At 37.6% G+C, this 15904-nt stretch overlaps 3 protein-coding genes across 5 annotated transcripts; 2 read left to right on the top strand and 1 right to left on the bottom strand.

Annotated features, from left to right (window-relative positions):
* Positions 1-797: 797 nt before the first annotated feature.
* On the top strand, positions 798-3887 carry LOC122046300 (protein CHUP1, chloroplastic-like). Of its 2 annotated transcripts, XM_042606911.1 has the most exons (8): positions 798-935; positions 1354-1887; positions 2020-2385; positions 2477-2608; positions 2741-2922; positions 3018-3129; positions 3353-3496; positions 3564-3887. In XM_042606911.1, exons 2-8 carry the CDS (start codon positions 1393-1395, stop codon positions 3648-3650), a joined length of 1518 nt encoding a protein of 505 aa, XP_042462845.1. In that variant the 5' UTR covers positions 798-935; positions 1354-1392; the 3' UTR covers positions 3651-3887. The 2 variants fall into 2 exon arrangements, 1 of the variants encoding a protein (XP_042462845.1); XR_006130252.1 differs by lacking the exon at positions 798-935 and having other exon boundaries at positions 1219-1887; positions 3018-3115.
* A 3182-nt stretch (positions 3888-7069) lies between these two features.
* LOC122046298 (probable polygalacturonase) lies at positions 7070-10129 on the top strand. 2 transcript variants are annotated; one of them, XM_042606909.1, is made up of 7 exons: positions 7070-7386; positions 7469-7578; positions 8057-8383; positions 8481-8601; positions 8724-8898; positions 9011-9081; positions 9160-10129. In XM_042606909.1, exons 2-7 carry the CDS (start codon positions 7561-7563, stop codon positions 9825-9827), a joined length of 1380 nt encoding a protein of 459 aa, XP_042462843.1. In that variant the 5' UTR covers positions 7070-7386; positions 7469-7560; the 3' UTR covers positions 9828-10129. The 2 variants fall into 2 exon arrangements, with proteins under 2 accessions (XP_042462843.1, XP_042462842.1); XM_042606908.1 differs by having other exon boundaries at positions 7070-7578.
* A 175-nt stretch (positions 10130-10304) lies between these two features.
* On the bottom strand, positions 10305-15238 carry LOC122046299 (guanosine deaminase-like). The gene is made up of 5 exons (XM_042606910.1): positions 14989-15238; positions 14075-14134; positions 12337-12527; positions 10737-10841; positions 10305-10630 (listed from the first exon to the last, which is right to left on the bottom strand). The coding sequence occupies exons 1-5, from the start codon at positions 15002-15004 to the stop codon at positions 10442-10444; spliced, it is 561 nt and encodes a 186-aa protein (XP_042462844.1). The 5' UTR covers positions 15005-15238; the 3' UTR covers positions 10305-10441.
* Positions 15239-15904: the final 666 nt, after the last annotated feature.

Genomic DNA, 15904 nt, shown 5'->3' with positions numbered 1-15904 from the left:
TCTAGACTTCCTATCAGTTATCAGGTTCTCTAGACCTAACTGGATTTCAGTCTGGTGTCAGGTTCTATCAAGTCTTTTTGTCTTACATATTTGGTAAATAACTTAGAACACAACAACTAACTTTAACCACTTGTCATACATCAAAACACCTGAGTTTGATGATTAATACTGACTGCACCAACATGTACATACTGACTGCCACTCCACCTTAACTTTGAGTATCATCTTATCTTGATTTTGACTGGTGACGTCATTCACAACACGTCGTATCATGGACTATAATTAAAGTGTTTAGGATTCAGATATATTTATGTTGACTTGTGGTACTGCATTGTCTTGCTGATTTGGTAGCCTCTGGTACTGCAATTGGAAGTACAAATTAGTATTGAAAGACATTTTCGGTTCAAATTCTTAATTTTTAAGGATGTGAATTATAAATGCACAATTGTAAAATTGTTTATGGCATCTGGATACCCACTGCACCTGGTTCAAGCACAAAATAAACCAATGCTAAGAGTAGAAGCTACTTCTTGGTTCATCTTCCAATTCAAGCCAACAAAATCTAAGGGGTCTATGGCATTAACTGGAACCCATAGACCAGTTGATGCCAACTTTAAATTACTTAGTGACCCACCATTTCTTTTAAGATGTTCTTTATTTTAAGTATCGACAATCCAAATTCTAGTCCAAATAACTCAAAAGTTTGAAGGTGCGGCCATGGAATCCAATCCGAGGATGCAGGTTTGGGTGGGGTGGTTGGGTGATGAAGAGAGGGAGAAGGACGAGGAGGTTTGCAAGTTGCAATCGTCGAAAGCGACATCTTCCAAACCAAAAGCCTCAGCAATGCCTCTCATTTCTATAATTCGTCTCTTGATGCATTGTGCTGTGCAGCAGAGATCAGCAGGGCAAGTTTTTGCTGTTCTTCTTGTATGCAGGTATGTTCTTCAAATGTCAAATACTTGAGAAACAGATAGATCATGGCATAGGAATTTGATTGCATGCATTAATTCCAGTTCCTTTTTCTCTTTAATACACCTGAGCATGGAATTTGTTGGGTTAGGTTACATGCATTCATTCTTTTTCTTGTGAGTGGGTGAAGAGCAAGTATGCATGTGGATGAACAATGTTAAATATTATTGCATGCCAAATAAATTTTGGTATATGTCGCTGAAGAAAATGGCTGTGGGGGATCAATTTAAAATTAATGTTTGGGCGTAGAACCTAACGCGTTGACTACATTATTGAGTCAACTGGCGGGCTACAGCCTTGATTTGCTCATGAAACCTTTCTTCCTCCTTCCTTATCTAGCACGGTGATAATAAAGATGTAATCCGGAAAAAGTGTTTTTCACAGCTACAATTTTGAGGCGACAGTGCTTGATCAAGCAAAGCTATGAAGCAAGAGCTCCGAGTTCCACATGCAGCCAGAACCAGAGTTGTCTCAAGAGCGAAGGATCCTCCAATAACAGATACAGATCATGGGACCTCTCCAGGGTTGAAGGCGAGGCCAAAATCTACTGCCTTGGATGCGAGCACCGCAAACTTGGCTAGAAGAAGATCTCCTCAGTTCAACAACAAGCTCAGGCCAGCCACTAATGGTTTAAGTGCCCCAAAAGTGGTGGAGCAGTTTGCTCGCTTGGGGAGGAGGGAAGACGCCAGTTGCAAGGGGTCTGCGGATGGAGTCAATGGAAAGATCAAGGAATTGGAGAGTAGACTTGGTGAGAGTGAGAAATTGGTGAGGGAGTTACAGCAGGAAGTGACCGAATTGAAGACTGAGATAGAGAAGTTGCAGGTGAAGAATGTTGAGTTGGAGTCACAGAACAAGAAGCTGGAGCAAGATCTTATTGCAGCTGAAGCAAATATCAAGATGATGGAGAAGAATGATCAGGTATGCAACTTTGCTCCTTTCCATGTCAAATCATGGAGAACTAATTTGTCTTCTTTTTGTGGGAACAAACAAACTTTTTTAAATAGCAAGAATATTTTTATTTAATTAGTAAACCAAACGACTTGATTTTAGGTGGAATTGGATGGCAAATCTAAGTTCAGAGATCTATTAGAGCTTGTTCAGAAAAACTCAAAGAATTCTGCAGAAATGGAGGAAGTTCAACAAAATGTAGTGATTAAGATGCCTATTCCAACTTTGTCACCTTCCAAAGGTTCTTCCCATGGGCCACCTCCACTGCCGCCGCCGCCGCCTCATTCTCTTCCTCACAGTGCTTCAGGAAGAGCCACAGTGAGCAAGGCTTCTGCTCTAGTCCAACTATACCATTCACTGACAAAGCAAGGTTCGGCAAGCAATGGGGGTTCTGCCAGTCCTATCTCTGGTTTTGCACATAGAGGAATTGTTGGAGAACTTCAACATCGATCAGCTCATCTATTAGCGGTAGATCCTATATTTTATTTTTATTAGAGTCACCAACTTTTGATTCTTCATTAATTAAATAATGTTCATGCTCTTGTATCTTCTTGTACAGATCAAAGCAGATGTGGAAACAAAAGGGCCGCTCATCAAACATCTTATACAGAAGGTGCTCTGGTCATCTTTCACCAGTATGGAAGATGTCCTAGCTTTTGTTGATTGGCTTGATGGAGAACTCTCCACCCTGGTAATGCTTGTAATGAATGTGATCATCCTTAAGTCCATCTTTCAGTTAGATTCTTCCTGGTGAACCAGAAAGTTTTGGATCACGGATGAACATGTTGCTTATCAAATGCCTTCTCTATGATCTTCCAAGCAGGCTGATGAGAGAGCTGTGCTGAAGCATTTCGATTGGCCTGAGAAGAGAGCTGATGCATTGCGTGAAGCTGCTGTTGAATTCCGTGGTCTCAAACAACTTGAAGCCCATGTTCATTCTTTAAAGGATGATTCTTCCTTATCATGTGAGGTGGCACTAAAGAAGATATCAAACTTACTAGATAAGTGAGTTGTGTCTCATGATCAATTTCTCGTTCCGGTTTCGACAAACTATATTTCATAAGAAATAGTATCCATGCTGATGCCCATGATGGTGCAAGGTTCGAGCAAGGCGTTGATAGATTGATCAAGTTGAGGAATGCAAATATGATGCTGTACAAGGAGTGCAAAATTCCAACTGATTGGATGCTAGATTCTGGTATGGTTAACCAGGTACAGACATGATGTTTTTCTTTCAAAGAAAGGATAGAAAATTGCTCACAGATAACCAAATTTAACATGGTATTTGAACACAATATTTTAGTTGTACACTGATGATCTCTATGAGCATATTATCTTTATTAACTCAATATCAATTAGGAACTAAGGACTTAACTGAATGCAAATCATGTAGCTGCCATTTTCTTGAGAATGAATTCATTTACAACAATTACAGATGAAGCAGAGCTCTGTGAAGCTTGCGAGACTCTATTTGAGTAGAGCGACAATGGAGCTCAAAGTATTTCAGCACTCCGAGCGGCAATCTGCACAAGAGGCACTTCTTCTTCAAGGGGTGAAATTTGCTTATAGAACACACCAGGCAAGTAAAATAAAATCTAAACTTCTACTCTCAAATCTTAGTAATGTAGTGCCTGATTTCACCGCAGTTTGCCGGAGTGCTCGACTCTGAGCTGATGATCACCATTGAGGACTTGAAGAAAAGGGTTGAATCACAGAGTAGAAGATCACAATAGATCACATCCATGCTATGACAGTCAATGGAAGCTGATTCTGTGAGGAGACCCATGAAAGTTGATAACATGGTTTTTCTGTGGACATAGAGAGCCGTAAATAAGCTCGGAATTGAATAAAAGGAAAGAGGAATTTTGAAAAGATGACTTGAGAATCTCTCGAGGCTTTTCTTACTATAGAATGTATTTGTAAACCAATACTGAATAAAATTCAAATTTGCAGTAGGCATTGTTTTTTCATAGTAGAGTTCAGTTCCATGATGCTGCTGTTCATGGCACATGAGTGGCGACAGGAGCATTGACCAAGAAGCCTCCTCAATGGAATCACTCCCAGCCCCAGTTTGTAATCTGCAGAATGCCATCGTCCTTTTCCTAGATCTTGTTTGCTGCCACTTAAACTTTCTCATTTAAAGCTCTCTGATTTCTAGCTTTACGGTGGCAGCCATTTATGAGGCCACACCGAGAAGCTCAGAAATCTGGTGGTGGCATGCTCGAGAGCTTTCGTCTCCACAATGAAGCCAAATCACTGATCGCACTGCTCGCTTTTTCAGTGTTCCTCTAACTGAACCTACTTACGATTGGAGTCATGCGGCTGCAACTCTGATCTTAAAAACAAACTGGCAGCCATGTGGCTGTGGCAAATGTCAGCATGGGCGTGAGGGAGGAGAGCCAGCGTGATTCCTGTAAGGGAAACCAGCTACTTTTTCATGAGTGCAACAGCTATTTGTTGCAGGTTGAACAGTCCTCGAAAGCCTCATTCATGCGGCTCAAAAACATTTTCAAAAACATTTTAGGGTTGCCCCTGGTGGCTGGTACGGCACACAACTCTTTGTTAGGAGGCGTTTAATTTAAGGGGTTAGAAATAAGGGAATGAATTTATTCTTAAATTTTGTAAGTGACATTTAATTTAAGGGTTTAAAAATAAGGAATGAATTTAGTCTTAAATTTTGTATTTGGTTGATGGGAATGAAATCAAGATTTTGATATGAAATCTAAAAACTTAGGTATTGATAAAATTCACCTCTTCCTTTGGGTTTTGATTGGAATGGGAATGCCCCCAGGATGTAGCATAGACGATAGACGCATGACATCTCTGGCGTAATGGTCAGGGGTCGATTCTCAAGAACTGACGACCTGAGATTTACCCCACCATGCGTCTGACATCTGCGTACCTGTATGTACCTCCCCTTCATATCCGTAGGATCAGCACTAGGGTGATCGTTAATATAACGGATCTACACATTTGATGAGAATGAAAATGAAAATTAAGTTTTAGATAAAAATACTCTTAATATATTTATTCAATTTTTCTTTCATTTCATTTTCTCTCTCTTTGTTCTCTCTCATCATACATTCTTTCTTCTCATACTTTCTCTTTTCTCATTTTCTCTCATCACACATTATCTATCATTTTCTCCCTGTATTCTCTCATCATACATCCTCTTCTCATTTTCTCTCTCTTCATTTTTTTATCACACTTTCTCTTCCGTTACACACTTTTTCCTCATTTTGTCATCTTACTTTCTCTCTCCTCAATCTCTCCTACCATACTTTCTCTCCTCATTTTATCTCATCACACTTTCCCTCCCTTTATTCTCTCCCAACACACTCTCTTTCTTCATTTTCTCTCATCACACTTTCTCTCTTTTCATTTTTCCATCGTGCTTTCTCTCTCATCATATTTTTCTCTCTTATTCAACTTTCTCTCACATCTAATTTTTTCTCTTATTTTATTCTAAGGGTAAAAAATAAAATTTAAGTTCATTCCGATTAAAAATATTCAACTAACCAAACATTATTTTTAAGAATGATATCTAAACTCATACTTATTCTTATTCTATAATACTATGATACTCATTTATATTCTGATTCTTAGATAACCAAACGCCACCTTAAATTTTTTTTAAATATATAACAATTAAATCATAATTTTTGATAAATTAATAGATAATTTTTTTAATGGATGATTAGCCTAAGAATGTTGGATTGATGATCGTCCACTATGAACATTTTCCAATTTATTTTAGTGGCTAGTGGAAAACTTTCGTGGGATTGAACGAGATCACCCTCAAAATTAATCAGCATAAGGTGATCTACGAACGCTGGGTTGATGGATCACCCACTGCGAGCGATTTCAGATTTACTCTAGTAGTCGGTGAAAAATTTTTGTGGAGCCAAACCGGTCAAGTAAGATCTCAATTAAATAAAAAATTTGATTGAATAAATTGAATTTGGATTTTTTTTTTATAAAAAATCTAATTATTTCGGTCTCGATTATAAAATTTAAAATTTGATTAAACTGATTAAATTAAATTGTCAACGGTCAATTGATGAGCTAATATTGATTTAGATTCGTGAGCCATGACAGTTAAAAAAAATATATAATTGAATGACACAGTCGATTGTCTATATATCATACAATATATCATATAATATCTCAATAACCAATTAAATTAATCAATTTTATATTGATTCGATTTATTTAATTTTAATAATAAATTTAGACCGATTCAATTTATTAAAAAAATATTTAATTAATTTGGTTCAATTTGAATGCAATACTCACTCTACTGTGCTAAAAATATTCACAACCCATTGTCTCTTAAATAAACAAATGCATTTGTAATGTAAATGGACACACTCATAAGGTTTTGAATTATAATGCAATAAAATATTTTGGAGCTAATATTGATCACTTAAATTGCAAAAAAAAACAAAGGAAGAATAAAAAAAGAGTTGAAATAGCATTTCTTAATTAGACATTGGATCCTAAGCTTGAGTGACTGTGCTGTTCAATAGAGCAGAGAAACGCTCCCTTTATTTTTTTCTGTACTTTTTTCTTCTTCTCCTGTCTCCTTTGTGGACCTTCCGTTCTTTTCCAACACACAATATTTCACTTTTTCCAATACCCACGCTTTCTTTACGCTCGGGACTCTTCATTGATGCGAACTCACGCAGGGAATTTAACCAATAGAATCAGAAGTTGAAGAATTCGTTTATGTGATTAATGTTCTCAATAAGATATATTTATGCATTAATTTATAATTCTTACTGCAATGTAAAAGGCAATGTTCAGGTGACTGAGCATTCAATTAAAATTTAAATCAACGAGAGTAATCTGTGAAATGTCAACTTTCTTCTTTTTATATTTTCTTGGATTGATCTGATTCAATCAATTGAAGTAAGAGTTTTCATAAAGATTCAAACTCACTCTTTGCTGCAAAAATAAATAAATAGATAATAATAATTACAAACAGAAAAGGGAATCAAAAAGCTTGAGGCACCCAAAGGTCCAAAATCCAGTGTTTGCAAGCTAACACTGACGGCTAGTCTGCTAGACAAGATGACAAAAGATGCCCTTCATGACGTCTTTTCAATCCCGTTCTTCACGGGTATTCCTTCGTCGAAATGGAATCCCAAGAGACAAACGAAGAAGACCAACCATGTGCAACTGCTGACTCTTCACGTCACTTCACTTCACTTCACTACACTTCCCTTCTCTCTCCACTGCTCTGTTGCCTGCACGCTTCCCTTTCCCTCAGTTTTTGCCGTTTCCGCTTCCACACCAATTCCTGCCTGAGTTGAGGAGGCTGAACGCTCTGAGAATGCCCAATCAGCCTCCAAGCACTCATTGAAGGGATGGATTGATTGATTTCATTCCATGGTGCTTTCTGCCCTCCATGACTCTACTACCAACCTGGTCTGCACCATTCGAGCTGAAGAAGACAAAAGATAGTGGGCAAGGACGCAGTGTCATTATTTTTTTTTTTTTTTTCCGTTGTTCCTTCTTTCTTGCTCGCTCCCAATTTCTGTGCCTTTAGGTTGGTGTTCATCTTCCACGTCGTTTAGATCGTGTTAAAGCTTCTTCTATTTGATCTTCTCTTGGTGTTCGTGGAGATCAGAGCTTGGCCTTATGAAGAGCAGTGCTGTGGTAGTTCTCTTGCCCTTGCTTTGTTCTTGGAACTCTTCTGCTCTTCATGTCTCTAGGTTGATTGCTGAGTGCTACATTGTGGTTAGTTTTGTCAAAAAAAAAAAAAAAAAAAAAATCTTCTTTTGCTGTGATTTAATGGGCAGAGGATTGGATCAAAATAATTTTCAATTCAGTAGATCGGATCTATCCCTTACCTCGGTTTCTTGATACAAAATGCCAATTGAAGCTTACAGTCCTTGCCAGTAAAAATCCAAGTTATCAGATAAGTTTGTGGCCAGTTAGTGTGTGCTATGGATTGGCATTCTCTGGTTATTTAATCTCCATGGGAATTTATCTTCTTTGTTTATAGCCTTTCAATCTATCTAGTCCTATGGTGCATTGCCATTCTTTGGCTAATTGCTATGTTCTTGAAACTCAGGAATGGAAAATCCAAGTAGATTTTGAGATGTTGTGTTTGACTTGTAAAATTCTCATTCAGGTGTTAAGAATTCTTGTGGTTCTTGCAACAGTTGGCCAGTCCTCATGGCCAACAGTTGCAATGGCCAGCTCGTACTGCAAGGAGATGGCATCGAGCACCGCGGATCGACCTCACAGTGTCACCGTGACGGAGTTTGGTGCCGTGGGGGATGGTGTCACACTGAACACCAAAGCATTTCAGAATGCTATCTTCTACCTTCATTCATTTGCAGATAAGGGCGGCGCGCAACTATTTGTGCCTGCCGGAAAGTGGCTGACGGGGAGTTTTAGTCTCATCAGCCATCTGACTCTCTCGCTGCACGAGGATGCAGTAATAATCGGGTCCACGGTGAGCTTAATCTTGTGATGCAAATTTGCTTATGCCTATATGTAACATTGTGCTTGATGTTTTTGGGATTAGATTTACTCACATTGCCTTTGAACAGGACCCCGTTGATTGGCCGATCATCGATCCATTGCCTTCCTACGGCCGCGGTAGGGAGTTTCGCGGTGCAAGGCATCAGAGCCTCATTCATGGATCTAACTTGACTGATGTGATCATTACAGGTGAGCATATACTATGAATGAAGTTTGTCCTATGAGATATTCTTAGTGAAGTTGTGATTTGGATATTTCACAACAAATTCATTCGAATTGTTAAGCTGATTCGAGTATGAATTGGCTTGCAGGTGGCAATGGGACTGTTAATGGGCAAGGCAGTGTTTGGTGGGACTGGTTTAGGAACCACACTCTCGATTACACGCGACCGCATCTCGTAGAACTGATGTATTCGACCGGAGTGATCATCTCAAATCTCACCTTCATTGGTTCACCATTTTGGGCCATCCACCCTGTATATTGCAGGTTTGTCACTCCTAGAATTTGAATTGTTCCTCTTGTTAGCTCTTTAGATGTGCCGCGAATGGAGGTTTACGATTGTAGGGGAGGCTTGAGACTATTTTTACTGGATTAACAGCCAAGTTCTCATCCAGAATATCACAATCCTTGCACCATCAGATTCGCCGAACACAGATGGGATCGATCCAGGTAAATTGAACAGCCTATGAACTGATACTGATGATAATCATTTTCGACTATTCGTGTCATTATGTTTAACAATTCCAGATTCTTGCAATAATGTCTGCATTGAGGACTGTTACATCGACACCGGCACTGATCTCATCGTCATCAAAAGTGGATGGGATGAGTATGGCATTGCCTTTGCTCATCCAAGTGCCAACATCAGCATTCGACATATCGTTGGAGCAGCTCACTCTGGCGCAGGCATTGCCATTGGCAGTGAGATGTCGGGCGGCATTTCAAATGTGCAGGCAGACGACATCTCTTTGTTCAACTCCTTGTATGGAATCAGAATAAAAACATCACCCGGGCGCGGAGGATATGTCAAGTACATTCACATTACCAACATTGTCATGAACAATGTCGAGACAGCCATCGGTATAACCGGACAACACGGTGACCACCCGGACGACGAATATGATCCAAATGCTCTTCCGACTATTGACATGATCACCATAGAAGACATTGAAGGAACAGATATTAAGTATGCTGGCCTCTTACAGGGTATTCAAGGGGCTAACTTTAGCAACATTTGCTTATCGAAAGTGCACCTCTATGTGAGTTCAAAGTCTCCATGGAACTGTTCTTATATCGAAGGCTTTTCTAACTCAGTTTCTCCAGAACCATGCGAAGCACTCTACAAACCTTATCAAGCATCACTTTGTTACACATCAGAGCATTTAGATCATAAGAATCTGGTGCAAATTCTTTGAGTTCAGCAAGCAATCGTTTACAGTGTCTGATACAAGGGATTGTTTTTGTTTTATGTACCAACATGTTTGTGTTTAGCTTCCGGCGGAGCTTGGTGATGTTGTTTCGATCGAAATAGTTGAAAGAGCATGTGAAGACCTTGCCGGAGAGGAAGCCGCTACTTGTTTCAATTGTTTGATTATATACGCGTGAATGAGTGATGTAAACATGGCAAATTTTTCGCATGTTTCTTGCCTTTGTTTGTTCATTATGGCTGGTTTTGTTGGATGATTCTAATTACAAAACATCCTAATTGACTTTGTTACTCTGACAGAATGATCGAGATTCTACTGGATAAAGTTTGATACAAGCTTTTACTCGACCAGCAAAGTATTCATTCAACTAAATTGAAACAGATAAATATAGTGAACAAATAACTTGACCAACAACTATGGAACTTTCACTAGAGGCATGCAAGAGAGCAACATCACTAAAACAAATAAACAAACAAAAAGCAAATGGAAATTCATTGATGTGAATATCAGTTGATTAATAGATGAAGCCAATCAGTGCTCACAAAGTTTGTTGATTATTTTGCATATAGAAGATCATTCAGGCAACAATGGAGCAGACAGATTCAATACATCTGAAATTTTTCCTTGGTTTTCTCGAATACTTGTTCAGCAATTATGGCTCCATTGCCATCAGCTCGCTTGATCTCGAGATGAGCCTTCTGGTAGAATCCAGTGCCTCTCAGAGCATCAGCAATGAAATCATCAAATCCAATTGCTATTGCAGCTTCTGCTTTTGCTCCATAGACCAGCCTCTGCATTTGGAGTTCAACCAAAACCAGCTGAGTAAAAAAAATAAAAAAATGGGCAAAAAAATTACAAGATACAAAAGTCGAAAGAAATCGGAAGACCAATGACCACCTTAAGTCGTGAAAGATGAATTGCTCCAAAGCACATCGGACAAGGCTCACAGGAAGCATAAATCTCACAATCTGAAAGTTCTATCTTCCCAAGCTTTTTGCAGGCCTGAAATAATGATAGAAGGTGTGAAAAACAACTTTAAGAGTTGTTTGGGATTCACTTATGCTTGTTGTTAAATTACCAGACAAGAGTTCTTATATCCAACGATACAGAGACAATCATCGTGACTTGGCTATTTCAAATTACTTAGAATTGTGATCCAAGTAGAATACAAGAAAGGTGTGCTGAGCAAGCACTCAAGGATGATGGTCTCATCACAACCCGTAATCCACAACCCACATAGATGAGAAACTAATCAATTAATTTGACCGAAATAGAATGTTTGAGCTCAATCTTAAAGTAGTACACTCATTCATGTTTATAAACCTAATTGATTAGCCCAAAGGACTAAACTAATACATTAAAATCTTCCCCGCTCGAGATTTGACATCCCGTCAAGGTTGAAGTCCAACTCATAGCCCACAATTATCTTAATTGGCAATTTGCGGAGGCTGAGTGTCACAGCTTCCATTACTTAAGCAGCCTTTTCCAACACCTTATTGTGCCCAAGATTAGCTCTGGTTTGATACCAATTGTCATAACCCACATAAGCGAGAAAACCAACCATTAAACACAAGCTAATAGATGCTCACCCATTTATGCTATAACAAATGATTTTACTATGATCATAACCCAAAAGATACCATTGTTTGGTCGTAATCCAAATGTTACTTCACAAAGGTCATTTATCAAATTTATGTATATGTGCATATCATTTAGACAATATGTTCGCCAAATTCTTTCTATAGTGTATCATTCAAGCTACAGAGAAGTTATGAATAATGCACTAGCTAATCTGACAAAATAGAATGCTAGGACAGTGACGATATGAATAATGCTACAGGGAGGTTATTTCAAATAAAAATAAAGAAATTAAATGGTGCTTTACTTTTTTATTGTTATTTTTGTTCATTATGTATACCATTCAAGCTACTCCGATGCTTTGAGATTGCCGCAAAACATGCCTCAGTAGTCACATAAAAGAAACTCTAAGTATGCCACGTATGATTAGCTAGATATTTCTTTTGCTCAAGAATGCCATTCAAGGAAAAAGGTTGATCAGCTGATGATCAAGAACTTCTAAAAGCTCCATGTATCAAGACCCATTAGTCCTTAATCAAAAATCAAGTTTCAATCCATGTATATAAACTTAAGAAAAACTTGCTTGTATATCAATTAAAAAGAAGTGACAAATTAAAGTAAACATAACAAATCAAAGTATAACCTACAAACTGAGCAAATCATACATAGTAGCATGTCAACATAACCAAATTGAACACTATCAAGTACTAGAAATTGCTCACTGTTTTCAGATATTCAATACTGTTGACACTTCTGTCATACCATTTAGGTATCTCAATGAGCTATTTAGCTTCTTACACAAAATATAAGGAAAATACAGAATTGGATAAGATGCACCTGAATATGTGACTCAAACTTTGCCAAGGATGCAGAGGTAGTTTGAAAGATTAGTACAGTTTTAACTATCTAACATCCTTACCTCCCTTATTGCAGTGACCTCAGCATGAGCAGTAGGATCGGAGTGCTTGAGCACCATGTTATGGCAACTTACCACTACCTCATCGTTACAAACAACAACTGCACCAAAAGGGCCTCCATCACCACATTCAATTCCATGATATGCCTCTTCAACAGCTTTTGATAAAAATTTGTGATCTCTATCTTTAACAACTGCTTGCAATAATATAAATAATACACCAAAAAGAATGGAGTAAGAAAAAAGGATTCAGAAAAAAGAAAGGCAATGAAAAGAAATTGAAAAGAAAATGCAGCTAACTAAGATCTTTCCATGCATGTTACATATCGTATAACCAAAAGAAGAAATGATCAACATGCATAAATGGAACTAGATAAACACATATACGATGCACACTAAATCATAAACTGCTAAACTAATATACTATATAAAATCTTAAAAAATGTTAGATCAAATAATATGATCAATTAAATCTACTAAATTTATCTAGAAGTTTATGATCATTGTAAACCTTTATATATGATTATTGTCAATTCTTACACACAAATTTTATAAAAACACGGTAACAACTGCAATTTTATTTCACCAACTCTAGATACAAAAATTGAACTACAAAGTTTTTAATTAGGAAATATTTTATCCTTTTTCCATTGTCTTTTTTAACAAACTCTCTTAAGTTCCTATCTATTAATTCTCATCACCTCCATTTCTCATCTTCAATTTTTGTTGCTGGTACAGAAAGGTATCAAAAGGAAATATCAAACCTAATACTTCTTCCTTGCCATGTGGCGGTAGAGACTGAATACCACTCAGTCTCTCAACTCCTACCAGTGCTGACAATTGCATCTTCTCCTACCCCACCATAATGGACCTCAAGGCCCTCCTCTACAATGACTCCCATCCTCCCCCGTCCGCCTCCCCTTGTTGCATCTTCCTCTTCCTCATGATATGGAAGAGATAGTCAAATACACCAATCTCAACTCCTATGATCACCAACATTTGCACCTTCTCCTACACCACCCTCATGGACCTCGAGGATCTCCTTACAACTACCTCTCTCTCCTCTACCTCCCTTCACTGCATCCTCCGCAAAGCTTGTGTTGCCGAAGGCACTTTCTGCAATGATTTAATCCTAAATTCTTTAGTTTCCTAGTTTATTCTCTAGTTTTATTTCTATTTTTTTTATTCTTTCCCTCACCTTCGTGTTATTAATTAGCATTAGATTCTCCTCTTGTAGAGATCAATTCTCTCTAAACTCAGAGTTGATTCCTCCTTATAATACCTCTCAGTAATCTCTATTTAATCCAATCTAATGAATCAGTCAATTCTCCATAATTCCTCTTTAAAAAATGCATCTTGCAAAAAAAAAAAAAAAGGAAAAAACTAAGTAAAAAAAAACATGAATATATTTATTCCTAAATTCGTTGGTCAATTATTTTACCCTCTAATTTCATTTTCATTTGATCCACTATCTTTTCATTAATTAACATCAGAGTCTTCGCCTGTAGAGATTGATTCTCTGGCAACTCCTATTGATTCTTCCTTTATCGTAGCTCTTCATTTCTCTTATAATCCAGTTTAAAGGCATCTCTTCAGCTTCTCTATGGTTGCTCTTTTCCGGTTAAAATTATAAAATGTATTTTGTCAAAAGAAACCAGAAAAATCAAAGAAAACAAGGAGAGCACTCCATTTCCATTGTCCTCCGTTTTACTACAGAAAGGGGAAGATGCTGCTCAATTACCTTCATGATGACCTGAAAATGCAGAAGCCACAGAGATGGTCCCATTCTTTGACTCCACCACTGCAAGCACAAAGCAAATGAAGAAAGTAAGCAACAAGAAACCCGTGCCATTATGAAAAGTAATTATACAAAAGATCTATGGTGGAAATGGTAGGCAGAAAAATGCAGTCCCCTGAAAGTCACCATACACCACAGATAAGAATCAATCAATTTCACACCTAATCAATTAAGTAATTGTACCAAACTTTATACGAAGATATTCAACCAACAACCAACAAATGGTACAAGGTAAAAAACTTGGTCATTGAAAACTACTATATTGTAGATTATACTGGACATGAAAACAAGAGAAGTGGAAAGCTTGGTGACCTGAAACACGCCATGGGAAATACATCACTGAATATGTTATGCTACCAAAAGCTCAAATCTCAGAAAGCGAAATAAAAATTAAAAACCAAGTTAGAACTAACATTACAGCAAAAAACAACCTAAATTGCTCCATAGATAACAGGGGAAAAAAAAACAGGAATACCAATTACCAGGTTAATTTTCAAGGAGAAGAGGAAACCGGAGGAAAAAGATACTTTTGTACAACGAAGATCGATTGTAATTTGTAAGACTATTCCCAAATCCTTGGAGCGGTAAAACGGACGGATTGTGAAATTCAACAAAAACCGACGAATTCGACAGACGATGCAAGCGGGCAATAGCAAAGCGTCAAGATCGAACTCTCTCACGTAAAGGCGGCGACTTTACGGGGAAAATCCCGCGGCGGGATGCCCAATGAGGCAACTTGCAATTTGCGACAAAACGAGAAAGACGAAGAAAGATAAAAGATTGAAATTTCAGACGAATCCAACACCTGCCCATGGGGCTAAGGTAGTCGGAAGAAAGAGAGCATGATTCAGCCGTACCTTGCGCTTCTTCCATGAAGCTAGAATGGGAAACCGAGCCTCTCTTCAAATCTTTAGACGCAGGGCTAACAGAGAGCGCGTTGTGTTTGTATATATAGAGAGAGCCTGGTAGGTCGAACACAGACGGGCAAATGGTAGGAATTTAACTCAATTAGCAAAAATCAAAGGACAGCGATAGCCAGAAAGGAAGGCAGAAAAGGCAAGAAGAACGGGGGGAGGAGAGCTCAGTGGAAGAGGTGTGCAAGGGAGAACCAAGTAGTAACGCTTCCCTTTTTATTATTTATTATTTATTATTTATTGTTTATTATTTATTATTTATTGTTTATTATTTATGTTTTGGATAGAGATGGGACCAGTAACATCCAAGTCACTCGTATATTGAGGTCTGCCCGTGCTCAAGCAAATAAAATTACTTGAGGGTGTAGATTGAAGAAGGAGAGTGATAGATTTAGAGGTAGATTTTCTCCCGAAAAGGAAAGGAATCCACGGGAAAAAAAAACGTAAAGAAGAAACCGGGTAGACTTCGATGAATTCACAGTACATTTAGAGATGGCTTGCTAGAGCTTTTACTATGTGTTTCTTAGATTTTTGCTATATAAAAATATTTTTTGAGTATTTGTAAATATTAATTTTTATTTTAACTTGGGTAATTTTTATTCAAAATTGGAAGTAAAAATTTAATATTTTTTTACTTTTATTTTTTTTATTTATAGTCTAAAATTAAAAGTTGATATCGATGTACTTATGAAATTTATTCTTTTAAATAATTGCCATCCTATGTTATAACAAAAATAATTTTGATATAAAATTTAAAATATAATAATAATTATATAAAGTATCAAAATTATATTACTTGATGGTGTAGATTAAAAGAGAGTAATAAATTTAGGGGTAGACTGGAGAAAGAGAGTAATAA

This window comes from Zingiber officinale, chromosome 2B (genome assembly GCF_018446385.1).
Source record: "Zingiber officinale cultivar Zhangliang chromosome 2B, Zo_v1.1, whole genome shotgun sequence".
Classification (NCBI taxonomy): domain Eukaryota; kingdom Viridiplantae; phylum Streptophyta; class Magnoliopsida; order Zingiberales; family Zingiberaceae; genus Zingiber; species Zingiber officinale.
Note: the sequence above shows the minus strand (reverse complement) of the source record. Positions and strands in the feature narration are given on the sequence as shown.

Excerpts from the sequence above, each read along its gene's own strand:
- LOC122046300 (XM_042606911.1), top strand. The coding sequence starts at position 1,393 with ATGAAGCAAGAGCTCCGAGTTCCACATGCAGCCAGAACCAGAGTTGTC. Across the intron at positions 2,386-2,476 it reads GATCAGCTCATCTATTAGCG|ATCAAAGCAGATGTGGAAAC; the intron begins GTAGATCCTATA and ends CTTCTTGTACAG. Across the intron at positions 3,130-3,352 it reads ATTCTGGTATGGTTAACCAG|ATGAAGCAGAGCTCTGTGAA; the intron begins GTACAGACATGA and ends CAACAATTACAG.
- LOC122046298 (XM_042606909.1), top strand. Across the intron at positions 8,602-8,723 it reads GACTGATGTGATCATTACAG|GTGGCAATGGGACTGTTAAT; the intron begins GTGAGCATATAC and ends ATTGGCTTGCAG. Across the intron at positions 9,082-9,159 it reads CACAGATGGGATCGATCCAG|ATTCTTGCAATAATGTCTGC; the intron begins GTAAATTGAACA and ends TAACAATTCCAG.
- LOC122046299 (XM_042606910.1), bottom strand. Across the intron at positions 12,528-14,074 it reads ATTTTCAGGTCATCATGAAG|TTGTTAAAGATAGAGATCAC; the intron begins GTAATTGAGCAG and ends TATTGCAAGCAG. Across the intron at positions 10,631-10,736 it reads TTCATCTTTCACGACTTAAG|AGGCTGGTCTATGGAGCAAA; the intron begins GTGGTCATTGGT and ends CTCCAAATGCAG.